This window comes from Rhamphochromis longiceps, linkage group LG7, assembly GCF_057381845.1.
Source record: "Rhamphochromis longiceps isolate RC_006_pf linkage group LG7, R_longiceps_female_GT1.1, whole genome shotgun sequence".
NCBI lineage: Eukaryota > Metazoa > Chordata > Actinopteri > Cichliformes > Cichlidae > Rhamphochromis > Rhamphochromis longiceps.
Window position 1 is genome coordinate 40,783,051 of NC_140563.1, and position 27,953 is coordinate 40,811,003.

General features: G+C 40.7%; 1 protein-coding gene across 2 annotated transcripts in view; it reads right to left on the minus strand.

The window, feature by feature from the left end:
* Positions 1-7,054, minus strand: part of ank1b (ankyrin 1, erythrocytic b) — a 78,310-nt gene extending 71,256 nt beyond the window's left edge. For both annotated transcript variants that reach the window (XM_085413665.1, XM_085413666.1), the window contains exon 1: positions 6,572-7,054. In XM_085413665.1, the coding sequence (XP_085269791.1) occupies positions 6,572-6,697 (126 nt within the window). In that variant the 5' untranslated portion in view covers positions 6,698-7,054. The remainder of the gene's footprint in view (positions 1-6,571) is intronic.
* Positions 7,055-27,953: the final 20,899 nt, after the last annotated feature.

Consider the following 27,953-nt stretch of genomic DNA (forward strand, 5'->3'; position numbering starts at 1 on the left):
TAGCTGTGATAGGATCTCTGTTGGCACTGGAGTGGATAACCTTTGTGCGAGGGGAGGAATAGGGAGGAGAGATGCCATCCTGCCGAGTTTGATTTACATCGAATGGGGCCAATTAAAATCCCAAGAACATTAAGGCCTGCCTGTGCCTGATCTTCCTTCCTTCATGTCTTCAGAGATTATAGCAAAAGAGGAAATAAGACAGATACAGATAGTGACATATATTGATGTGGCATGGGTGATTGTTGAGGTGAAGGTGAGAGGGAAAGGTCAAACGGCCTATGAAATCCAGCAGACTACGGTAACACTTATGTTGTACATAGTCTAAAAGAACAGTCAATTCAACCATTTTTGTTCTCTACAAATAATTAAATGCAAATAATGATTCTAAATACTTTTCAACATCTTTCATTTTTAGTTTTAAACAAATTGAAGCACTGTTTTTATACAACTCCTGTAGAAAAGTATTCATAAGAACAGTATTGTAAAGGACCAGGTTTCACTTTTTTGGGGAGCAGGGGGGTTGGCACATCTCCACTATACTACACAATCCTTTGCACACTCTGATTTCCATATTAGGTTTTCACTCACAATGTATGAAACAGTAGAAGTTGTCTTATATTTGACAATAATTATGAATATATTATAGCATTAATAAGGAGGACATTGCACAAACCTGGAAGGGTTTGTCTGATGTGTTTTTATTAAAAACAATATATAAATGACAACTAAAAGTCTTTGAATTAGGCTTATTCTGCAGAATATACACAAAAGCATTGGGCCACACCTATTAATTCAGGTTTTTTTCTGTCCCATTGCTACATTGTGACAATGAAGCACTTAGCCGTGAATTCTATCTTTACAAATATTTTTAAAAGAGCTCACTGAATTTGAGTGTGGAACTATAATAGGATGCCACCAATGCAACAAGTTGATTTATGAGATTTATTCCCTCCTAGATATTCAGTGATTAAATGTGAACAGTATAATCACAAAGTGGAAGTGTTTAGGGTGTTCAGATGGCAGACCACATAAAACTACAGAGTGGGGTTGTCAACATCACACATCACAATCATTCCTCAGTTCTAACACTCCTCACATCACTAAGAACACCTCTATTGAGTCGGGCGAGCTAGCTACTGCTAGTTAGCTCTTTTGCCTGCCGACTCGAAAAGAGTTTACGATTCAGCTCATCTATGTGTCAGTGGATCTCCAACTTCCTAACTGGCAGACCACAGGCAGTAAGGATGGGCGGACATGTCTCAGCCTCCACCACTCTCAGCACTGGAGCCCCCCAGGGGTGTGTTCTGAGCCCCCTGCTGTACTCTCTGTACACATATGACTGTGTGGCCACTACCAGCTCCACCACCATCATCAAGTTTGCTGACGACACCGTCGTGGTGGGCCTGATCTCTGATAACAACGAGACGGCCTACCTGAAGGAGATTAGGAATCTGGAGAACTGGTGCCAGAGGAACAACCTCCTTCTAAACGTCAGTAAGACAAAGGAGCTGATAGTGGACTTCAGCACTAAGCAGGAGAGGAACTACCAGACCCCCGTCATCAACGAGTGCCCAGTGGAGAGAGTGGACAGCTTCAAATACCTCGGAGTTCACATCACGCAGGACCTGTCATGGTCCTGTCACATCAACACCGTGGTGAAAAAGGCCCGTCAGCGTCTCTACCACCTCAGACGCTTGAGAGACTTCCAACTGCCCTCCAAGGTGCTCAGGAACTTTTACTCGTGCACCAGGGAGAGCATCCTGACGGGAAACATCTTAACCTGGTTCGGAAACAGCACCATGCAGGACAGACGAGCTCTACAGAGGGTTGTGCGATCAGCTGAGCGCACCATCCGCTCCGAGCTCCCTGACCTGCACTCAATCTACAGCAGGCGGTGCTGGACCAAGGCCAGGAAGATCGTGAAGGACCTCAGCCATCCCAACAACAGACTGTTCTCTCTGCTGAGGTCAGGAAAGCGATTCCGCTCCCTGAAGACCAACACAGAGAGACTGAGGAGGAGCTTCTTCCCGCAGGCGATACGGTCTCTCAATCACACCACCACACAGTACTGACCCACACATATAGTTCTTACACACACACTGGACATTCTGGACTTTGTTTTCACTTCATCACTTAAATCACTTTAAGCATATTTGCACTGCACAAGACATAATGTGGATTGCACAACACTGGACATTATATTCTTCATTTCCAGTTAATACTTGTACAGCTGCTGTTATTGTGTATATATTTATTTAGATTTCTTCATACATTCTTATATAGTTCTATATTGTGTATTTTGTTGTACAGTTATTTTATTTTCAACTTTAATTTATATATTTTATCTTATTCTTTCCCAGTTAAATTTACCCTTCATTCTAATTTGTGTTGTACAGTTATTTCATTTTTAACCTTAATTTATATTTTATTCCTTCCTAGTTAAATTTACCCTTTTTAATTTTTCATATTTATTTCCTATCTTATTCATAGCCTTTTCCTTTTTTGTTTTCTTTAGGTCACGAGCAGTTGTCCAAGCATTTCACTACATATCGTACTGTGTATGACTGTGTACGTGACAAATAAAATTTGAATTTGAATTTGAATTTGATTACCAGTGGTGTAGTCCTCATGTGGACTAATTTCCATGTTTCCAAGCATTTTTTTATTTGCATTTAGATATGAGTACCAAACCAAAGCAAGTGAAGAAGAAATCTTCTATTCACCCATGTCCTTATGGAAGTGGTTTCTCTTTGCATGATGAAGACCAGCACAAAGCATGTCCGATCTGCTTGGGGACTGTCCATGCTAGGAGAGCACTGACTAAGCCAGAAACATGTGTTTTCTTGCCAGCATTCAACACTAGAAAAACAAGTGATGTTTGTGGAAAAGGACCAGAAAAGACTGATGTTGAACAGCATGACCTTCTCCTAGTAAGGAGTGTCCATTCAATGAACCCAAGACTAGTTGGGCTTACCAACTGGAGTATGTTGATGCTCGTTCTTGAGGTTGTGAAGTCACTGGCTAGCTACAGCTTGAGCTGTTTCACCATACAGGCAAGAAGCTGCGGCTAGGATCCTGTACTGGCTCAGAAAAAAAACACCTGCCCATATTCCCTGATTTTGTCTGTGAGCTAACAGCTTCATGAAGCTAACCACTGTCTACCTGCATTACTGTGAACAGCTACGGACCATTTCTGGAGCTGGGCAATGCAGAGAAAGCTGGCTTAGATAATTCACTATCTAAACCTTTCCGGGAACCACACTTGGCTGCTCATCTGGCCCCATCTCACAACCATGGTGTAATAGGCCTCTTAATTATTCTAAGCACAGCAGATTCGCTGTATCTCAGCTTTATGGATATCAGATTTATCGGGCTCAACTTTGTCACCTTGCAATGCACCTGCTGGAGTTCAAGTCACTGGTTCACATTGACAGCCCCCTGGCACCTCTCCTTAATGACATCAGAGGAACCATGCATTGCATTCTCTGTGGGCCCTGCTGTACAGCAGTACCCCTATGCCCTTTGAGGGCCTTAAGAGTAGGACAACAGCAGCATCTGGCTGAACCTCTCTCATGTCCTGGATAGAAAAGGGACCATCCACTTGGATCAATCGGTGTCTGCTGAGGGTTTATGTGTGCCATCACTTGTTGCCATTCTGTTATCTATCCCCAAGAGAGCATGGCAGGTGAGAGCCCAGTCTCAAAGTTGAGTTCCGCACCAACTGGTCTGGAGCAAAGAGCAAAGAAATGAGATTCCTAGTAGGAAGCCTCAGTCCTTCTAGCTGTGGAGCTGGGACACATCTCTCATCTGTTACCAACCAAGACGCACCACCTAAGTTCTGTTCAGGTTGTCAGTCCAAGCAGGTGCAGCACTTTCCATACGCAGTCTGGTCCAAACACAGTGTGATTGTCTAAAGTCCTAGGGCTTCATGCAGCAGAAAACTGCATGGTCATAAATAGTAAACCTTTTAGCAATGTTACCAGAACCGACATGTTCTCCTATTCCAGTCCTCTATTGCAGATCTTTTTGACATTCCCTGGGAGCTGTTATATCTTCTTTCTTCTTTAATAATTAAAGTATATTTGGTCAGTCATATCGACTTTGACAGGTTGATGCCAGGTGTAAATCCTCCGGCCACGAATTCTTTTGAAAGGGGTCCCACCCGAGATCTGTAGTTAGGCATCACCAGCATTTTGAGATTTGGCTGTGGTGTTGCAGACCCTTTGTGCACCCCCCCCCCCCCAAAGGAAAAAAAAAATAGATATGATGCTTCTTTCATATAAGACTATTGTTTCTCAGGTTAGCTTCTACAAAATGAGTGAGTGACCTTCATACATTGTGAATCCTTTTGCAGACAGTTCTCTTGTGTTGGCTTCATGGTCAGTATGCTCAAATGAGGGATTTTTATTCCTTCAGATTATTACTACAATTCATGGTTACAGTTTTTGCTTCCCCCTCCTTTTGCATCTGAGGAGCTGCATTCCCTGTGCCTGGAGCGTGTACTATGTACCCAAATTCACCGCACTCAGAATGTGTGTTTATGTGACCAGTTGCTTGTGTGCCTTGCTAATCCCACCAAAGGTAAAGCTCTCTGTCTGAACAGAGGGTCTCCCACAGGCTAGTGGAGGCTATGTTCCTAGCTTACAGCAACAAAGCTCTCTCTTTGCCTCAGAGTGTAAGAACACATTTCATCAGGGGAATGAGAACCTCATGGGTACTATTTAAAGGGGTGTCTGTAAATGATATATGCTTTGGCTAGCTGATCATCGCCACACACTCTGGTGGCTCATTATGTCCTTCCTGCTGGGTCTTCTATGGACTAGGGTGCCGGTGGACCAGCCCCAGTTTGGTGGCTGTTCTGTAGGGTGTGTATATGTATGTCCTATACTGTATGTGTATTACTATATGTAGAATAGAATAATCCTTTAATTGTCCCACAAGGGGAAATGTGTGAAACCGAACAAAGTATTATGACGTTAACTTGTATTCCCTGAAGGAGAGGCCTGAGGTAAAACACCAAGCCGGGGTGTCATTTTGCAGAACAATCCATATGTTTATCCTATGTAAGTACATTTATATAGGTTGTCAGTGTCACTATATCACATAAATTGACACCTCAACACATCACCATGTTTATGCCATTTACCCATTCCAATATTCTTCCAATACCATTAAGAAAAACTAAACCAGCAAAATAAGCCGATCATAAAATTAAAATATTTTGTACAGCTTCAGAAACTACACATATTTCCATTCAGAAGAATCAGTTTCATACTTAAAATAATATTAAATAATTGTATTATAATTGTTTCTGTCTGTCTGACAAATCTATTTTCCCTGCTTCACACTCTGTCTCTCACATACACACACACAACACACAGCTCTTGTGCAGTGAATACGCAAAGACCTTTACATTATCCAGGAACTTTACATTACAGAAATATTGAAAGAGGGAGAGAAAACTTGCATACTGCATAATATTAAATACAAAGGCTATGATCATGGAATAATGTTATCAGATGTAGAAATGGATAAAAATATATTTTTTTAATCATTCAATAAACATCTCTAAAATGTAATATGTGTTTCCATAAATCATTTCACCGCTGCCAAGCATGAGTGCAAGGAGGCACAACCCCAATAAAATCTGCACCCAGTGGCACAGCGAGAGCGGAAGAGTCCAGGAGAGAAGTGAAAGGGGGTGAATGAGTGCTCTCGTGCCTAAAGGATGATATTCTGTGTGCACACTTTGTCACACAAAAAATATTCATTTTCTAAACCAAAAATATTACGTGCTGAAAATCTTTACAAATAATCATCCCCATCAATCTCTCCTTCGAACATTACACGGAGCACAAACATGCCCCAAAAGATACACAGATGCATTAAAATTGCATCTATTATTAGAGTGTACCTCCATTTTCCCCCTCCATTTTACATTTCCTCCAATGAAAAAACAAAACAAAAAAACTGTAATATGGGGGAAGACACCAAATATAAAGGAGAGAGTAGAGCATGCAAACCATGTAAGTGGTGACAAAAATCTGCATTGAAATATAAGCTTGGGCAGTACCTCTAACTTGCATTTCCTTCAAATACATATAGTGCACACACTGTAAGGCTGAAATCCCCTAAAACGCATGTCGTGAAAGAAAAACAAAAAGACAGCTCGTGTTATTTGACCGGCAGCGCATATTATTCACACCTCTAGTGGCATAACAGTCATCGTAAGCCTAATTTTCTTTCCCCATGGTTAAATATCTGACAGAGCTGACACAACCTGTACCAGAGCAAATGTGCTTGACTGGCTAGCCTACACTCACACACACACACACACACACACACACACACACACACACACACACACACACACACACACACACACACACACACACACACACAGGCACACGTACCAGCTGAGGCCATAAGACCAACTGTGTAATTATACATGTGTAATTGCACCCTAACCAATCAAGCACAGTGAGAGAGAAAGACTGCTGGAGATAGAGAAAGGCAGGTGGATGTAAGAATAACTGCCATTTCCCCTGTCTCTTGAGATAATCAGCCATACCTTGCGCCTGCGGTCCCTGGATCGATTCCTCTTTTTTATCTTTTCCTCCTCCTTCTCCCTCTGCTCCTGGGCGGCGGCCTCCGCAAGGTCCTTGGTCTTGCGGAGCTGCTTGGCGGCTTGCGCCATGGTGCCGCTGCTACTGTTGCTGCTGCTCCAGTCACGGTCGCTCCAGCCCTCCTCCTGTTTGCACTACCACCAGTCGTCCCGGTTTCCTCTTCCTGTGTCCCTCTGTCCCCCGAGCCCCGTCACTTACTACCTCTTCTCTGGTGGCCACCACGACATGTGTGTGTATGATGCAAGCACGAGGAGCGTCTGTGTCCAATTATTTTTGTGTGTGTGTGTGTGTATGTCTTGTGGCTGTTGATGGTAGAGCAGCCACAAGACAGCCTCCAGCAGCCACAAAGAAAGATGCTACAGCTAGTGGTGCTGATGTTGCTTCTTATGCCGCGGCTGCTACTCATCCAGTCTGCTAGCACTGCACTGAATTGCCTCCCCTCCCCCTTTCTTTCTCTCCTACCTTCCTCCCTTCTCTCCTCTCTCCTCCCTCTGCTTGCAGAGACCAGTGTGTACAGCACTGTAGGGATCCTGCTGCAGAGCTCCCTCGTTTTATCTGTCAGATGCCCTCCTCTTCCTGCTGCTCTGCATCTTTCTCCAGTTTTCTTCTTTGTTAAAGGCTTTTTTTTTCAGAATAGCTGTTTTTGCATAAGTGAGGTACAAAAGATGAGGGCGCTAAAGCTGCTGAATGCCTTCAAATAATTTTTTTCTCACGTCTTTTTTCCCTCTCTCTGCCAATAGCTTTTCTATGGCACCTCCCTCCTGGAAACAGACAGAGAAGAAGAACAGAAGTGAGAAAAATGGGAGCTTGTGAAACAGAAACGGGTTTCTAATATGCAGCATCATGCTTTTACGATGAGTCTTTGCACAGCTTGGCCAAAAGTCGATTTTAAGGTGGCATGGAAACAGTATGCCGTGTGATAAGTATTAGACCTGCCTGTTTCTCTCATGTTTTGTCAGAAGCAGAACAGAAGAAAAGCATCAACGATGTGAACGCCTCATAAAAACTGCATGCTCCTCTCCCTTCCCCTTCATTCCACCACTTTTCCTTTTTCCATCAAATCAAGAGGGTATGCACAGATGTTTGGTGCAACAAAAAACAACATTACCATTCATTTTTGAAAAACTACTAACAGTTTTTGCAGGTAATCTCCAACTGATTTTGACTGTGTCACCATCTAATGGAAAATTGACTTGCTGTGCCTTCATATGATTATAAAATTTGTTTTATTTGGTTCTAATAAGCTAACATCCAGGTTTAACTTAAAATCCTTCTTATTTTCCTATTGTGAGTCAAATCCGGAAACCAATTTTCAAACTATAAAATCCATTATATTCAACAGACATGACAATATCTGTTTGTTTATTTGTTTGTTGTCTTATCAACAGTTGCATCTTATTTCCAAAATGAATTATTTCTTTAGCTATTATTAATTCATTAATATAACACATTTGCATTCTGTACACACTGTTCATCACCAGAGTGTAGGTCTACCAACCCCCCCCCCCCCCCCACCTCTCTCTCTTTCTTTCTTTCTTTCTTTCTTTCTTTCTTTCTTTCTTTCTTTCTTTCTTTCTTTCTTTCTTTCTTTCTTCCTCTCATTTATTCCCCCATCCGCCCCTGCAACATCATCTTTCTGCAGAATGATGTAGCAACGTAAAGTGCAGCATAGGAATGCATAGGAATGCATACATTTTATATTCATAGATGCCTTCTGTGTTTGTGTGACTCTATGCAACTTCTTGCTTCTTTGTATGCATCACATCTGAGTGACATTTTATACGGATACTAATGGATCTATTAAGCTAGATCCATTAGTATCAGGCTAATGGATCTAGCTTAATAGATCTAGCAACAAAATGTATGCCAGAGCTTGCCTTGGACTCACCATCAAAGCAACCAGACTAATTGTTGCAAATCCTGCATAAAAACTCCCCTCAGAGTGATCCATGTGCCCTCTGAAAGCCATGTGCATAAAATACAGACTAAATAGGTAATAGTTTATGCAACAGTGTGGCTATAGGACTCTAGTGCAAATATCTCAGATGAGCAGCTATTTAGACTTTCTAGTAAATAAAGCACAACGGGAACATTAGTCCAGTTTGTGCCTGTCTTTACCTCTTTATGGCGTCATTTATTCACCTGTGGGAAGGAAAGCATTGTTGTTGCTGTTGCTCTTTTCATGCATTAACTTTATGTAATTTTTTTTTAATTAACAGAACTTTCATTACTGAAAACTGAAGCCAAAGTGGAAGCGCCTCTAACCCGCATTCTTTCTAAATGGCAGCAGGGGGCGATTCCTCTTGTTGCAAAAAGACTTAGTTGAACTGAAGGACAAATGTAAATGACTGTGAGCTTCCTTGCTCTATGACCTCAGTAAACACTTTTCTGATTGGTTTATAGCCTCAATCTCTAGTTTCAAGTTAGTGAACAAAGGCATAGTTATTTCTGAAAATGTTGACCTGTGCTCTGGACTCTTTCCAAAGGCTTAGATAGCAACAGCCAAAACACTCTACTTCAGCCTGAGCAGGGTGAAGCACAGGAGCAGGTTTAGGCAATTGTAGGTTACTGTTGTATTCACACTTTTGCAATTTACTACAAAAACGGTCTTTGACAGCTTTCAGCACACAAAACCAATATGTAATGAACAGAACTCTAAACAACTTTAAGATCAACGTAAAAAATATCCATTGACCTTTTTTCTTTAGACACAGGATTGTCATCAGCAGGAACATTTTGATGGTTAGAATACAGTATTGTAAAAGTTTTATGCCACCCCCAATTTCTTTATGTTTTCATGGAGCCAGTCCTATTCTTACTGTCTTTCTTTCTTCTCTGGACACTGACTACACATCACAAATAACACAGAACCAATTTTAAATTGTATCTTTGTGACAGAGAATAGAACAAAAGAGAGCGCTGAATGCTCTTCAAGAAGCCTGAAGAACTATTCCTGAAGACTTCTTAAAGAATTTATAAGAAAGCTTTAGAGAGTTCAGACTGTGTTGAAAAATAAAGGTCAAATAGTTGTACCAAATACTGACTTTCAAGCTCATTGTAACAGCTGTTTTTGCCATATATAATGTTTGTTTACACCTGTTTCCAATATTTACTAGGAGTCTCTAAAGAAATCAGGAGCAGCTAGAAATGTATTCTATTAGATAATAACTTAAATGACAAGATAAAAATAGATCATAACCTGCAGATTTCTCTCTATTACATTGTGGTAGTGTGTATTTGAAGTTAAAGCCATTACTACTCCCATAATGTATGTTTCTGATATTTTATAATTTGGTTACAGATAACTTAAGAAAACCCAGGGTAGCTAGTTTACAGGGCTTCTACTGGCCAGCAGAACTAGGTTGGTATCCCAGTAGTTAGCCAGCTAGCAATACAACCACTATATTAACTAAGATATATGAGGCTATGATATATGATAGCCCTTGATACCTACTCATAACATTTCTGTTGCAATATACTTTTAAGAAAAAACAAAAAAATCTTGGCCTAGCTAAAGTTGGGCTAACATTTACAGGCATAGTCCAATATTTGCTACTGATTAAAAAAAAAAAAAAAAAAAGAATGCCGATGCAGTCGCTGTTTTTTCCCCCCATAACTATAATAACATTTTTATAAGTCGACATTTTTCAGGAAAGGGTATACTGCTAGCTATTGTGCCAACCGCCAAAGTACAGACTTCATGAATTAACTCATAAACGTAGCTCATGTATTGCATTGTATTTTATTTGTTTGTTTTTCTACTTAATGTACTGTTCTTAAATACAAACTCACTGTTGCCGAAGTTGCGCTCTCCTGCTGTGTTCTATGAAGCCCACTGCGTACATGCCAGCTGCCACCCATGAAAGATAGCTTAGTTAACCTACAAGTGTGTATCACATTAGCTGGATCTTGCACCTATAAGCTATACACTAAGCTATACACTATATACTATACAACTAGAATTTAATATAAAAACATATATTGATCCATAAAATGAATAAATGGTGTGTTTTAATTTGCTTGCATGGTCTGAGATGTATTTGCGTTAGAAAGAGCATATTGTGCATGAATCCATCACTGATGAAAAAAAATAAAAATACATTTGCTGGGTCCATTAGCTCCTGAGCCAGTATGGTGTGTGCTAAATATAGAAAATGATGAAGCTGCATATTTTGTTACCTGAAGATCTGGCACTGCAATTTTCTAGCTTAATGAGATCAGTCACTTAATCAGTGTAAGTAATCAGTGTAGCTGTGGAGAAAAGAAACAAGCCAAAGCCATGGTAAACTAGTCTTTCCCAGCGTTTAATGCAATTTTGGGGAAAGTCAGCTCTAAACTTATTTCAGTGACAGTTGCACACATAATTCAGACATGAAGCAGACACAGGGATGTCTGCTGCTAATAAAATCTACACTTTTAATTTCTGGGCATATAAAGAGAATGGGCAGTTGATGAAGACGAGCAGGGGTACAGTTTTTCATATACCTGAACATGAACATAACAGATCACTGACTTTTTGTTTTCTTTAAGACATCAAAAAGATATGCATCATGTAGCCACTGGTCACTTCATTAGTTACATCTTACTCATATTAGCTTGGATCCCCTTTGGCCTTGAGAGCTGTTTTTTCAAATCAAATCAAATCAAATCACTTTTATTGTCACATCACATGTGCAGGCACACTGGCACAGCACATGCGAGTGAAATTCTTGTGTGCGAGCCCCACAAGCAACAGAGATGTGCAAACACTACAACACAAACGAGCAAAATACAAGAATGGCCAACCTGAAACTAATAAATATATGTACAATATATAATAGTGTATGCATTTCTGGATGTGTATACTAAATATTTTCCTACGTGTGTGTGTGTGTGTGTGTGTGTGTGTGTGTGTGTGTGTGTGTGTATACACATTTTTACAAATTAAATAGTAAAAAAAAAAAAAAAAAAAAAAAAAAAATAATAATAATAATAATAAAATATATAAAATATACAGAGTTGAATATGTGCAAAACAAGTGGCATTTATATACAGTGTGGAGTGCATAATGTTGACGTTCCAGTAGTGAAGCTGAGGTGTCTATGACGTGTTCATCAGTCTGATGGCCTGGTGGAAGAAGCTGTCTCTCAGTCTGCTGGTACGGGACCGGATGCTGCAGAACCTCCTTCCTGATGGAAGCAGTCTGAACAGTTTATGGCTGGGGTGACTGGAGTCCTTGATGATCCTCCCCGCTTTCCTCAGGCAGCGCTTCCTGTAGATGTCTTGGAGGGAGGGAAGCTCACCTCCAATTATCCGTTCAGAGCACCGCACTACTCGCTGGAGAGCTTTCGTGGCATAGATTCAACAAGGTGCTGGAACCATTCAGAGATTTTGGTCCATACTGACATTACAGCATCACACAGTTGATGCAGATATGTTTATTGTTGTAAATCTTCTGTTCCACCGAATCCCAAAGAGGCCAGGTGAGGTCTTCTGCTCCCATAGGCCATTTACTTCAATGAGATGCTCTTCTGCATACCTTGGTTGTAACAAGTTGGTATTTGTCTTACTGTTGCCTTCCTATCAGCTCAATGTGACTATAGGCCTCTGTGCTTTGGGCAATATTTTGCCTGCAGTATAAGATTCCCAAGGTCAGTGCACGACCGCGATTAAACAGTTTAACACTTTTTCAGTAAATTAAGTAGTGGAGCGCTGGCGAGGAGGATGAGTTATGGATCGTTGTAATTTGTAGTTGCAAAAGTGAAGTCTTGGTTCAACAGTCAGCATATGGTGTAGCGAGAAAGTGTGATTTAATGTCAGCATGTCACGCTCTACATTCCCGAGTAGATTGGATGGTTTCCAGTGAATGGTGATTCATGATTCTGCATTGCTGAGAGATTTCCATCACTACTATTTAAAGTCTCACATATCACTGCAGCGTCTTTGGTCATCTGGCTTTCACTGTGTTGTTGCACCATCAGGTGGCAAGTGGATGTTATTGCTACCAAACGCCTTATCGCCATCTGTTTCTACTCTTTAAAAGTATTCTTTCAATCCGTATTTGAAGTTTTTCTAATTGTTTTTCTTACGCACAAATAATAATAAATATGACTCATGTGTTTTGGGTAATGCCCCTGAAATGCCCTAATGTTTCACTGTCTTTCCAGCTCTGCCACATGCCATCTGGCTTTATTCCAATGTAGAATGTGCATCCACCAGTCCTTTGCCCTTGGCGAGGACTTGCACTTCCCTCAGCAAAAAAAGCATTTTGGGACTCAGCCAGTGCTGCTGTGTCCATTACAAACTACATCCACCTCAGAAATAAGAAGAGGCAGGGAACGCTGAAACAAAGGACATGTCTTTGTTTTCACCTTGATGTAATGAATCCATATTGTTCTTAGTACGGACACCTTCATCCTGCTTCATCATATGATTTTATGTATTATCTTTCTTAAAGGGTTTAACAATTACCACTTGAGTTAAAAATCTTGTGCAAGTCTCTTTTGCTTTATGTTAAAGTATTTCTGTTCCTGTTAACATCAATAGTAACTCTTTCACAATAACAATTAATATGTGTTATTACTGTTATGGCATTACAGTTTAAACCACACAGTATACTAACAGGACAATTTAATTTATAAAGGGATTAACAGAAAAGTGTTATGTCTTCAGTTAAGAAGACTTTTATCTTCTCTCCTTTTTGATGAAGCTACTGTTACCTCTACTACTGATTTTACCATCTTCCACTGCAGTAATACCAGAAATGGCACATAACATATTTTCACACTTGAAACACTAGATGTCAGCAAACTTCAAAGTTTCAGCAAGAAAAAGCCAAACAGGATATTAAGAAACCATTTAATTGCTGAAGAGGTACACACTATAAAAGACCACATACAAATCTGCTGTTATCACACACAAAATATGATATGGTCATTTGTATGATATGTACAAAGTGTAATATCTCAGTTTTTCTTAATCTCGTTCTTGTCTTTCCTCACTTTCTGTACTGTGGTGTGTTCCTTAATCGAAACTGCAGCATAGAAAAGACCAAATATTAAGATACATAAAATAATTAATTAAGTAATCTCTGCAATAGAGCAAAGAGTATCAATGCTTTTTGCTGTGCTGGCTCTGATATATAATGCTCACCAGGGTAGAAACAGCATGCAGATACATGGTGCAACAAAACCCAGAATTATAGCCTGCTCAGCAGTTCAGTTACTTCGTCAGAGAACAATGGGATGGTGTGTTAACCACGACTTGAAAGGAAGAATCCTATAGGAACAAAAGACTTTGCAAATGACTTTTTTTTTTTTATTAACCAGAATTCAAATATAAGGCTTATGTGAACCCTTTTTGTTGCATGCATACATCAAGTTCAGGACACTCTTTGAAGCATCTTATGCTGCAGTAAACTGGTTTATGTCAACACATATGAACAATTAAAGCCACGAAAAGTACTTTTGGAGTTGGTATATATAAACTTTTTTAGGGAGCACGTTTTTGTTTTTGCACAATGTTAGATTGGAAGGTCAGTACTGCCTTTATAATTTGTTAGATATTAAGCTACTGCTAGGACACAGAATAGTAGAAATATGCCATGTTATTTAAGTGGTGACTTTAGCTTACATTTGGCTTCACAGTAAGGGATTTATCAGGTCAGTAAGAGTACAATAGTGCTATACAAATGTCACTTCATTTCCATATTAGCGTTCAGCCATGACAATGACAGACAACAAAATGTCAAACTTTTCCTTTGAAGAATAAAGTACAGTCAGAGTTTCAAAAGCTCGACAACATATTCTTGGGATGATGATGGATCATCAAAATTAGATTGGTACAATTCATTTATGCTGCCATAATGAGAATGGCTTTGGGGGAAAAAAGGTATAAGAGCTAAATGTTCTTTTTAAATTTCATGCTGTCCACGACCGTGCCTCCATTAGGAACCATTGATCATTGGAGCTGGGTATGCTGGAAACACTCTGAGAATCAAAGTGGTCGGGGGTGAAAAGCACTTGGCAGACATCCAGAAATTATCTCAGAGTCACCCCTGTTGAAGCCAAGATCCCACAGTACTGCAGACCAGCTTCCTGTCCAGGAGAAGAATTATGCAGACTTTCTGTCTTTGCATTTGAAATGCTGATGAGTAGACTTGCACACATGGCTGATCTGCATTGGTTATAATGTCTCCTTTTTCCATTGTCAAAGCCTTTTCAGCAAGCAACTGATGATGGTGCAGGTTCCATATTTACAACATTTTCCATGAAATATCCATGCCTTCCCAAAAGGTTTCTGTTGTTAGTTTTTGGGAAAGAAAATATGAGATGTATTGAAACATATATATTGCTTTTTTGAAAAAAAAGAAGACAGACCAGATCAGTGACAGATTATGTTGTCTCTCGTTTACTCTAGAGCTGCAGCCTCAACCTGCCGGGAATTTTGCTGACCTCCGAGGCTTGGATTACAGTGCCTGAGAGAGCAGTCCAAGCACTAGAGCTGAGGACGTGCACAGATCACAATCAATACTTATTGATCCTGGCTTCTTCTTTTTTTTTAACAAGAGTTACATTACAGTAAATGTGTTTGCTTTGCAGTGGTTCTGCAAATTGCAATGGCAAATAGCTTGTTCCATAGATTAGGAGGTACAAGCTAGATATAGAAGTCTGATCCTTGTCCAGTGGCAAAGTACAGCAAAGTGTGGGTTTGTCTTTCTTGCAGCTCTAAAAGCTGCATATAATGTCATGCATGCTGTGACGTGGCACAAAGTGATAGGAATGGATGTGGTTTGATGGAGTGGGGTATGATAGGACATGACAAGAAAAGGCAGGGCAAGTTGTGACTTAATTGAAAGCCACATGACAAAATGTGCACAAGCTACAAAAACAATGGGGCCGTTAACTCTACAAGAGATTTATATGATATGCTGGAAAAAGAATGCATTTCTTAAACCAAACCCAAGCAATGAAACAGTCAATAACAAGAATGCACATATGAATAGATACATGTACAGTCTGTTTCAAAGTTACTAAAATTACAAAGACATGATAATAATAATAATAATACTACTACTACTACTACTAATAATAATAATACAATTTATTCATATAGCACCTTTACAAAGTGCTTCACAAGATAAGATAGGAAATAAACAGCAAATAAAAGATTTAAGAGGAGGTAAATACTGTCAGCACAAGGAGATTAAAAGCAAGAAATAAAGAAAATTATAATAAAAACAGGTTAAACAGGTAAATTAAGAAAATTAAAAGCAAAATATAAGCAGCTATAAAATGATCACTAGGAGAAGGTGTTAAAACAATTAGGACAGGAAGGGCAATATAGAAATAACTTAAAACAAATGAACAGAAAAAAGCCTGCTTATGAAAATATGTCTTTAAGAGGGATTTAAAAGATAAAATTGAGTTTGCTTATCTGATCTCCTCAGGGAGATTACTCCAAAGAAGGTGCCCTGACAGAAAAAGCTTGATCACTCCCAAGTTCTTAGTCAGGATTGTACGAGCAGAGCCTTGGCTGAGGACCTCAGGGTAGAATTAAGGGTGTACGGTGTCAGGTGATCTGAAATATGCTTTGGTCTTAAAAGTTGAAAAAAAAATGTCTTAAAATCAATTCCAAAATTAGTAGATAGCCAATGAAGAAAACCTCAAATGGGAGTGATGTGCTCTATTTTTCAGGTTTTAATAAAAAGTATGGTTTCTATATTGTGGATCAGCTATAGCTTTGCTAGCTCAGGCAAATGCGTAATGAATTGCAGTAATCTAATCTAGAATTGATATAAGCATGTATCACAGTCTTCTATCACATTATATCTCTTTTCGATAAAACTAAGCTGACGTTACTAAGTCTGCTTAGCTATATATATGACATTTAGAATATACATGCTCCTAAGTAGGATATGTTGTGCCAGTTATAAAATATGAAATTATCATGGCTTCATAAATGCATACAATACTTTAGAATATTGTTAGAGCTAAGGGAAAGAGTTCCTCTGTGTTATGTTTCTATATTTTTCTTTTCCAGAATTAATTGCGCGAACTTTTAATCAGTCTTTCCGATGGCCCCATTCATTGTAGAGGATGCAGTCTAAGCCATATGTCTTATGTTTCTCAATTACTCCCAAAGGTTCAGTAGTGGCACTCCAATAACACAGCTTTATGACTTTATCAGCAGTGCTTCTGCGATAACAACATTCAAAGTGGTTTAAAGTTAGTCATTAAAGTTATTTAAGTCCCAAATCATTTTGAACTTTTAACAGATTAAGTAGACATCGGGTGATCTGATGAGTCTGTTTGGGTCATTAAGTTTACCAAGGGTAGAGGAAATGAAGGCCGGGAGGAAGGATCAATGTAAGTGAAATTTGTGTCTGCTGCAGTGTTTGGAGATAAATAAAACTCCACATCCCCCCCCCCCCTTTTTTTTTTAAATTTTGTGTTAGATATTAATGGGGAAAACAAATCTATACAATAGTTCATGTACATTACACAATATCCAAGGAGCAATCAAACATCCTTCAAATAAACTTATTGAGAATTTCTTGAAAATAAACCGAGTCACCATTTATGCAAAATGTAGATGTGCACAAATTTTTACTTTTGCTCGTAGGATAGTGCAATTCTAAGCTGATTAGTCGTACAAAAAACACTTTTTTGTACTGTCAGTTTGTGTTGCTCGCTGCCTCACTGCAGAGAGACACAGGCAAAGATGTAGAGTGAGGGAGAGATCAGGAGAGGGAGGGGGGAGAGTTTTTTGAAATGGGAAAGTGAGCTGCACTGCAGCAACTGGGCGTTGGCTCAGCCCACGGGAGGAGACAGAAAAAGGCAGAAGAGAGATGAGAGGTCTGGAGGAGGTGTATTGCATTGCTATGTGCAGCAGCAAGACGTAGTCTTTATCCAGACAGAATTTCCTTCAACGTGTGAACGTTTTTCTTAGATAACTTTGTTAAACTCTCCAGCTCCACTTGCCAGCTAAACTTCGTGGCTACTCTTTGGTTTCAGATTTTTCATGCAAAACATTAAAAAAGCTAATAAACGAGGATCCATCATCACATAAAACTTGGAAATAATGCAAATAATATCAATACTTATTAATGGAGTCAGAGCTATGGGCTATTAAGCATACAGCACGTACACACGGTGTAGGACTGGACTCTCCCAAACACGTCACTATAAGACTGGACTCTCACACACGTCACCACACGCACCACCACACATTTCCTATAATCCTATAATTCCTATAATTTATAATCCTTATCTTTATAATCTCTTCTGCTATTTGCACATTCTTTACTGTAAATTCCTAAGTTAATTTGTAAATTTTTGTAGTAAATTGTAAATATTGTAAAACTTTTCTTCTGTCATTTAATGGTCGGGCATTGTACAGCTACAAGCATTTCACCCCCATGTCATACTGTGTATGGTTGTGTGTGTGTGACAAATAAAATTTGAATTTGAATTTGAATTACACAGCACACGTTTTGTTTTAGTACCTTTTTCAGTGTGTCATTTCTACTCTTAATAGTTTTAAACTATTTTATACTGTTACTAAAATATATAACAATTACTATTTTCTCCCCATGACTACCCTGAATTATTTTCCTACAATGGCTAAATGTACAAGCCCAGTTCCAAAAAAGTTAGGATCCTGTGTTAAATGTAAATGAAAACAGAATGCAAATAAGGGGAAATAAAAGGCTGGGAAAGTATGTGGTAATAACAAGTCAGTAACAAGACTGGGAATAAAAAGAGGCTCTTAGAAAAGCAGAGTTTCTCAGAAGTAAATATGGGCGGATGTTCACCAATCTGCATATTGTGTTTCTCAAAATAAAACTGCAAAGATTTTTGAGTATCTCATCATCTAAAGATTCAGATAATCTAGAGAAATCTTTTTGCTTAGTGGACAAAGCCAAAAATCAATACTGGCTGCTTGGTATTTGTATGTGATCAGCTAGAACTGCACTAAAAGCAGGAATGATTCATCATGGAAATCACTGCATGGGCTCAGGAACACTTCCAGAAATTATTGTGAACCATGCCATCTACTAACGCAGCTTTCTACATGATCTAGAAATGCAGATGTCTTCTTTGGGCCAATGCTCATTTAAAATGGACTTAAGCTAAGTGGAAAACTGTTCTGTGGATATGGAGGCCATATCCTCTGGACTAAAGAGTAGAGGAACCATCCAGCCTGTTATCATTTCTAAATTCAAAAGCCTGCATCTGATATGGGAGTGCATTGGTAGTTTGCACATCTGGAAAGGCCCCATCAGTGATAAATTGTATATACAGGTTTGAGAGCAACATATGCTCCAATCCAGATGTCTTTTTCAGGGAAAGCCTTGTATTTGTCAGCAAGACCATGTTAAACTACATACGGCATCTATTACAACAGCATGGCTTCATAGTAGAAGAATCCGGGTGCTGAACCTGCCTGCCTTTCCAGACTTTCACTAATTAAAAACATTTGAAGATGAAAGCAGACCCTGGACTGTTGAGCAGCTAGAATCCTATATCGGAAAAGAATGGGACATTACTCTTTTAATTTGCACTTGGGTATGTCAGGTGATGCAGTTAGTGGGATTGTCGCAAAGCAAACAATTCCAGTATATGTTACTGTCGATGTTTATTATTTTTTATTTACTCTGCAGTGTTTTGATTTCTATGCCAATATTATTGCTTAGAAACCTGCATATCCTGATATCCTGCTGCTATCTTCTTTCATACTGTGTATCTTTGAGTGTACTAGCTACACAGGTCATATTAGGCCATCCAACACACACACACGTACACACAGCAGGCTGTCATGATATATTAAGCCATAAGGTGCAAGTGCTCCCTTCATCTCCCAGCCTACCATAATCTTCGAATGTTTTGTGCTGTCCAGATCATTTTTACCCCTTCACGGTATGTGCCCACCTACCTCCTCTTTTCCCCTGTGCTCCTTCTCTTTTTACTCAGTCTCTCTGTCTCTTAACTTTGCCCCTCTTTTTTTTCAACTCCTCCTCCCACTTTCATTCTCTCTCTAGGCCAGGGAAATGTGCTGTGTCTGCAGAGAGGTTTTTGCTGCAGGAGACGGGGAGTAATTGATAACGGTGCTGCTTTTGCCATCAGGAGAGCTGTGTTTGCATTCAAAGGAAATAAGACTGAAGAAGGAAAGTGTAAAAAAACAGGGAAAAATAATGCTGAAAAAAATGAGGAAAAAGACAGAGATTTAGAAAAGTTAGAGAAGAAGGCAGTGAGGTTACGAATAAAAGAAGATACAGACAGTTTTTCTAAATTTGATTTTGGTATTTCCATGTTTGCAACTTGTTTTTTGTCCCATTGTTTTTGTGTTTGTTTGTTTGTTTGTTTGTTTTTATAACCAGAAGCTCTAATTAGTTACCTTACTACTTTGCCTTCCTGAGTTAAGCGATGCAAATGTGTCTTTGTTACAGCCACAATAAATGTTGGATGAAGTCTGTCACCCACCCATAAAGTCACCCACAGAATTCAAGGTAACTGTCATGGTCCCTGTCTCTGCTTTGGATTACAAGCGTGTTGGTGTGTGGATTCATGTGGTGGAGTTCAAGTGTGTGAGAGGACCTTTCCCGAATCACCCCTGGACTCCCTGGACCCCTGGATCTTTCCCCCCACACAGTAGCGGGGCGGCATCACGCCATGCTGCCCCGATGTCATGACAGCGCATATTGGGAATGGCATAGGCACCAATCGGTTTTCTGCCGCCCATTTGCTGGGAGTAAGGGCGCCCTCCGTTTGCGAGGTGCGCCTGCTGCTTGCGGCACAGGGAGGAGAGGGCGGGGCGGGATTCTCTGGCTGGCTGGAGCAGCGTCTAATAACCAACTTGCAAAATAAAACAAAATAAAAACAAACTAACAAACATGAAAACACCAGACATCATGATACAGACTTATAATTTGCACTGATGTTTTTTTCAAAATTCTATACGCGAAAAGTGAGCGCGAGAGCCCTCGGTGCGCCTGCTCGCGGCTGAAGTCAAAGTAAACTTTATTGTCATCTCCGCTACATACAGTAGAGCAGGGCTGCCCAATCCCAGTCCTCAAGAGCTACTATCCTGCAGCTTTTAGATGCATCCCTACTCCAACACAGCTGAATCAAATGGTTTGATTACCTCTTCAGCATGCCATCATGTTTGGCAAAGGCCTGATAACAAGCCATTCATTTGATTCGGGTGTGTGGGAACAAGGATGCATCTAAAAGCTGCAGGACGGTAGCTCTCGAGGACCGGGATTGGGCACCCCTGCAGTAGAGTATATAGAGAGACGAGACGACGAGGCTCCAGTTACAGCAGTGCAATTAAACAAACAATATATATAAGAAGAGTAAGAAAATAAATATACACTTTAGGACCAGGGGTACAGGGATCAATAACAATTTAAAATTCCTAATTTACAGTTTGATGATTTAAAGTCTCACACACAAACCATCGAAAGGGGAGGAGAGCCCTGCTGCTTCCAAGTAGACCACATTTCATTCATAATGTTGTAAATCCAAGCCCATTATGTATTCATGATTTGAATCCTGGGTTGTGCGAAATCCTCGAAATAAACCCTAGACAAAGTGAACCAGGGGCGATTCTAGGATCAGAGCTTTGGGGGTGCTGAGCACCCAGAGAGCTGCCCAGCCAGGCAAGATAAACCTGTCTCTGTCAGTCCCTGCATCCTTAAATGTTGTCCCGAGTTCTCTCTGACTGTCACTTTGGTGCATTTAACCCCCTGTTCCTCCCTGTCCTCATCGTCTGTTGTCTTAAATGCTGCAAAAGAAGAATGGATTGGAATAGAAAAAATACATATACTAACCTTAATTACTGCGGGAGAATAATGAGTGATGCTCATAGTGAGTAAAAAGTAAACTGAGTGCATTTTTTGGACAGAGATTCACTTTTAAAGTGTATGTATAATATAATACAGATACATAAAAAACACTCCCAAAACAGAATAAATTATTACAAATAAATTATTACAAAATATTAATAAAAACTATAAAAATGGAGGCAACTTTGCCTGTGGTAGAATGTATACAATGTATGAAAAAACCTTTATTGCAGATACTAATTTTACTAATTTAATAATAATAATTTTGCATTGTAAGATTTATGACTTTCATGCATTCATAGTGGTGCTTAGGAGAGCTTGACATTTTTATCAGATGGTACACACTGTAAAAAGTTTAAGAAACACTGATAAGTAGTATGTGTGCTATTGGAAAACATTTAAAGCTGCTGTACAGAATCTTTGAAACAAGCTTAAAACATTTTTAGAATATAAACAGAGAACTCTGCTTCTCTTTACAGCTCCTCACTCCACCAGGGCTGTTTAGCACTTTCTGATAGTGTGCAAATGTGATGTACGTCCTGCGACTGAGGTTTTAGTACAGTTGTGGCTGAACCACATAAAAATATATCAGTAATTTTAATCTCCGCGATCCATTATAATGGTATGTTGGAATGTTGTTAAAGAGGGTCAAAAATGTTTCAACCCAGTTTGTTTAGCAGATTCTGTATAGCAGCATTAATATAGGGAGAACACAACTTCCAGATTGTGTGAGTAAAATCAGGGTTTTTTTCTCTTTGTCAGTTTAACAGTTTCTGTTTTGCCTGTCACTGTTCCCTCTCTGTTTTCTTACCTGGTTCTTCCTGACCTTGTACTTTCTCCTCACGTTCCCCTCTTTCCTCTCTCCCTCTTTAGACTGACAATCATACACAAATAGATTATAAGGTTAATGGGCATTCAGTCAGTTAGCTAGTTAGTATCCATTTCAAACAGGACAGTGGTAACAGCAGCGGGCTACGGACAATTTTAAGTTTTAGATTTTAAATAGGCTGTATACATTTCAATGGGAGCAACAGGACGGTCAAATGTCGCTGAATTTACTACAGAGCAGGACGGATTGTAGGGTAGCAAACATTGTCGGAAAACACGTTTTTAACACTGCAGGTTACCTGGTGTAATGCTTTTCAGCTAAAAAGAAACATGGTATGACTCCTACCTAACTATATAAGAGTAACTGAAGGTTAAATGCAGCTAATATGTCCTGTTTTAAGTCAGGCACTTACACCTCCGCTCTGCTGCGTCTCAGCCACCATCGCTCTGGCAGCAAGAGCGCTAGAGCCAGAGCAGGGGAGAGGCGAGCTGGAACAAACCATTTTGGGAAGGGGGGAGGTTATCTATAATTTTGTTGTTAAAATGTTACGTCTCAAACAAGTACAGTACTGTATGGTTTTTATATTTTTAGTAGTGTGTCACACAAACAGCAAATATTGTCAAAAAAAAAGTAAGAAATCTTTGGGGGTGCTTTGATTCATTTTTGCTTAAGCACCCCCAAAAATGGGCTAAAATCGCCCCTGAAGTGAACTAAGGTGTAGGTTTATTAGGTTATGTTGTGGTGATCCCTGAGTTAGGGGATCACCACTGCCCCCACATGTATATATCATGCACTTGGTGTTGTGTAAATAAACTGTGGTATTTAACTTTGAATTCCAGTCTGCGCCTGAGTCCTCTCCCTACCCGTGACAGAAACCATTTCATTTTGTTGTTTTAACTGGTAAACTGTAATCCTGCTTAATGACTCTTGCATTCTTCTCATGTAGATGTCTGCATAAAACAACACATAAAAAAACAGCACGTAGTGAAGTATTTAAGAGGCACTTTTTGGATGTCATTCTTTGGCATATTATAACTTCGGTGTAGGTAAGTCTACTTTAGATGAAGTCAGCCCACTTCTTGTCTGTCTCACTGCCCATTTTAAGTGACTATATCAGACAAGCCCTTTGAAAAAAAATCATGTGGTCAGTATATATATTATATAAAATACCCACACTGTATGCCCCCATTTCCCTCCCCGATTCTGGGGTTATGCAGACTTGAATAGCCTTCAGAACACTTGCACACAGTGTGTTACAGTAATACTGACACTGTTCCCATGACTGTTGCATTTCAGATGTAAAACAGGAAAAAAAATCAATGCAGCAATGGCAAACAAAAGGAAGTCTGATATATGACACTAAATCTGATCCAGCAGTGAAAAAGAGCACAGATTCATTTGTACATCTTGCCAGTTATTTTTAACTTTATATCGATAAAAGCCGGCAGTGTCAGACACATTAAATAAGACTTTTAAATTCAGCATGTTTTTTATTTATTTATTTTTTAAACAACCTTATTAAAGGTGTGGCACTGCCGTAGCTGGCAGCGTCATTTGCAATTCAGGATTTGTAGCTCGAGTGAATGACTGTCAGACCTGCTTTACTACACTGAACGTGCTTATTAATTATTAATGACATCTTCTTGGCTACTCTCGTGAACTCAGTGGCCTCAGGTTAGAATTATAACAAAAATGTCAGTGCATGTGTGTGAATGTACACACCTGTGCCTACATATTGTCAGAGTACATAAAACATACACAATCACATACGTTTGTTCCTAGAGAAACATAATGAAGGAAAAGGCTTTTGGTTTCATGTTTCAACCTTTTTGGTTATATATATTAATACAAATTATTTTTGAGCATCCTATTCTAGTTGAAGCTTCTGTTTGAATTTAAAGAGTTATTTCAAAGAAAACACCAATTTGAGGATTTGAGGATGGAACAGAGTTAACAAAGATGCAAAAAAAGAAGAAAGAGTTTCGGGTACTCTGCAGAGAAGAGACTTGCTTGTCAGGCACAAGGGAAAACTTGCTACATTCAAAATTCAAAACATCCAACAACGCGCACAACACAACATCCTATCGTTCCTCTCTTCTTGTTCAGAGGGAATGAAATATGCTGATGAAGGGTCTCTCATGGCTAAGACAAAGCATTTTAGCACTTCAGAGCCATCAGAGTGAGTCAGCCTGCCCCGGGATTTGGGGGAAGAGGGGTCTAAGATCTCTAATCTTTGTCAGTCTTCTTGTTGCGCTCTTTCTTGCAGTGCATCCTCTTAAAAATCTTGTGATGTATCTCTTAATGGCTTGTCTAAATCTTTTGTCTCTGAGCCTACATAATACTTTTTAAGATGCCCATTCCCTGAGTTTTTCCGTATAAGCATTGTTTTTGATGAATTAGTGTAACTATAATTATTGTGTCTGCATAATTTTTACTGTAAATATTACAGCAGACATCAGTGTTATCAAATTAATTTTAGCTACTAAATGTATTGCTTAAAGCCAAAATGATTTGTGAGACTGCATTAGGCAAATAACTAATTGGACAAGAAGTGAATCAAAGACCTTTTTGGAAAGAAAACACATTTGAAAACGTTCCTAGAATAAATATGGGATATTTGACCTGGGAAGAATTTATTTATTTTTGGCATAGATGTGCTACACATCAACAAACACTCACATTTTGCTGATGTGCACTGGTTTTCTGCAGCCTAAGTCTCATGAAATATGCAGAGTTAAGCCATTCACCAGTTAGGGTTGCGTGACTCTGAGTTCCATGATCCAAACCAAAGAGACGGCTTACTCAGCCATGATACTACTCTTACTGTGAATAGAGTGCTTGTGTCACAGACTAGTAGGTAGTACTATAACAGGCATATTACATTTTCTGCCAAACTGTATATAATATTTCTGCACCTACAGTAAAGTAGAAGATCTGCTTTGATTATGCAAACAAGTTAGGGCCAATCTGACAATCATTTAAACATTTAAGAGTAAATGTAAATTACACATGCAATGCTTAGTTCACATTGTAAAGAGGAACTGCTGAAGAAGAAGAAAGCAGCAGAGTCAATGATTTTGATGTAAAAGCAAAGCTGAGGCATAAAGCTGATGTATGACTCTTAAAGTGTGTAAAAAGTGTAAAGTGAGCTTGTTAGTCCCCATAGGGAAATAGTTCCTCTGCATTTAACCCATTCACCCAGTGAAGCAGTGGGCAGCCACCAGTGCAGCGCCCGGGGAGCAGTGTGTAGGGACGGTACCTTGCTCAGGGGTACCTCAGGGTAGCCGTTCAGTGGAGTCGAACCCCCGACCTTCCGATCATGGGGCCACCACTCTACCTACTGAGCTATCCCTGCCCCCTACTCTTACAGCCATGAGTCATCACGATTAAAAGGAAGAAGCCTCCACCTCCTCTGTCTCCCATCTATCCACCATCTCTACTCTGCACCTGACAATAGATTGTATTAGGTTATCATCCTTATGGGCAGTTCTCTAGTATATCGAGACTATGTCTCCACACCGTTACATATTCCATATGTACGGGGTACGACCCCCCTTGGTCGTGGCGCGTGGATACTTCTTTAAGACACTCAGGCACGCCCGGCTACGCCCCACAGCTCACGTATAAAACAGCTGTGCAGGCGTGACACTGGTGATCGTTTGATCTCCACTTGGGTTGTGTGTGTGTTTACCTTGAGAGTTCTGTGTGTGTGTGTTGCATCTGTTGGAGCCTGTTTCGGCAGCCTCCATGGGCACTGCCTCTCCCCTGGTATTCCCCTGGTATGCTCTGGTATCCCTTAGCTTGGTCTCCCTTAGCTGGTTTTCCTCAGCCCCGGTTCCCCTTAGCTTGGTTCCCCTTAGCTTTCCCTCGGCCCCGGTCTCCCGTGGCCCGGTTCCCTCGCCGATCGAGCTAGAGTCTGTGTGTATCGGGCTGTGTTCCCTCGGCGTCTTGCCCGCTTTGCAGGCTTCACGCCGCTGGGACTTTGCTGTGCCACGGCCGGCGAGTGATCATTCTCCGGTCTGTTAGCCTGTCTGGCGTTTGTCTAGGCCCAACTGACATCCTTTAAGTTGGACCTAGTGGCCAGCACTGCTGCAGGCTGTGTTCCCCTGGCATATTGCCCGCGCTTCGACCGTTTAAACCCCAGTTGGGCTTCGCTGCATCTGGTGCCTGGGCCAGCAGTTGAGAGTTCTCCAGCCTGTGGCACTGGCTCTCTGTCTGGCAGATTGCCCACATGTTGTGGCTTACGTGGCCAGCAGGGCCCGTTCAGTGAGCTGACACCCCCGGCAAGTCACATCCCTTTCCTTTTTTTTTTTTTTTTTTTTGCCTGTCCCGTTTGGCTCTTTTGCCATCAGAATTGTTGTCTAAAGGCAAAGAAAGATGCCCAACGGATTTACTTTACCAAATTGACCATCCCAGCCTTGCCGTAATGGTCCATTTGATTCACCTTTTATTGTTTATTTTATTTTCACTTGCTGAATACGGGACAGACTTGACTGGGGGAAAGAAGGGGAGAAAGAAAGAGGGAAAGAGAAACAGCTGAGAAGAGGGACGGGGGAGAAGGGCAAAAGACAAAAACCAACAGAATGAGCAGAAAAAGAAAAAAAAGAAGAAAAAAAGAAAAAAAAATGCATATATCAATCACCTGGGTCACCTGCTGAGAAAGAAAAAAGAAAACAAGCAGAAGAGAACAAGAGTAATAGAATAAACAACATCACAATGATATATGGGAATATGACAGTAAATACTAAATATTAAACATTATTGTGCAGCACATAAGATCAACAGAACACAGTGTGCTTTGAGGTAGGAGCCAAAAAGGGTGTAGTTTGTGGGTGTGATCATCCGTGTGTACACCTGTGAGCATGGACGCGCTTGTATTTAAAAGGTTCCTTCATGTAATAATCTGCTAGAGGGTGTGGGGGGGCCACTGCCCCGTCCTCCAGGGCATGAAGCAGGTATGGAGGAGATCAAAACTCCAGACATCCAGAGGCCCGCAGAACACAAGAGACCAAGGAAGACCAACAGAGGGGCAGCCGCGCCACTGTCCCAGAAAGAGCTGAGGAGAGTCCCAGATGAGGGCTCACTCAGCAGCCGCGGAGCAGAAGCCAGGGGGAGTTGCAGTGACGCGCCCGTGAGCTCCGCCGGCAGCCAGCTGTGCCTGAGTGACCGAGCCCCAGGCCGAGAGGCTGAGGGCACCCCACCTCCAAAGTGGCCCAAGCGAGCCCCAGGCTCCAGGCCCCGATAAGCAGTCGCCACAGGAAAGGGCTGCTCACATCCCTTTCCTGGCGTGTTGCCCGCATTTCACCAGCTTACAGGCCAGTTGGACCTCGCTGCGGCGAGTAAGCATTCTCCAGCCTATTTTAGCCGTGTTCCCCTGGCGTACTGCCCACATTCGCCGATTTATGCGCCAGCTGGACCTCGCTGTGTCTGATTCTCCAGCCTGCAGCGCTGTGCACGAGTGTCTCCTTCTCGAGTTCACTTTTGCTGCCCCCCTGTATGCAGACAGCGATAGCGACTGCTTGGCCCTGGGGCAGACCTTCGGGTTAAGTCCCCACTTGGCTTTCAGTGGCCTAGACTGCCAGTGCCCCCCCATCTGCGGATGGCTGGGCGGCTTCACGGCTGTGGGGATGGACCCTTCAGGTCGCATCCCTGCCTTGGCCCTTCGTCTTCG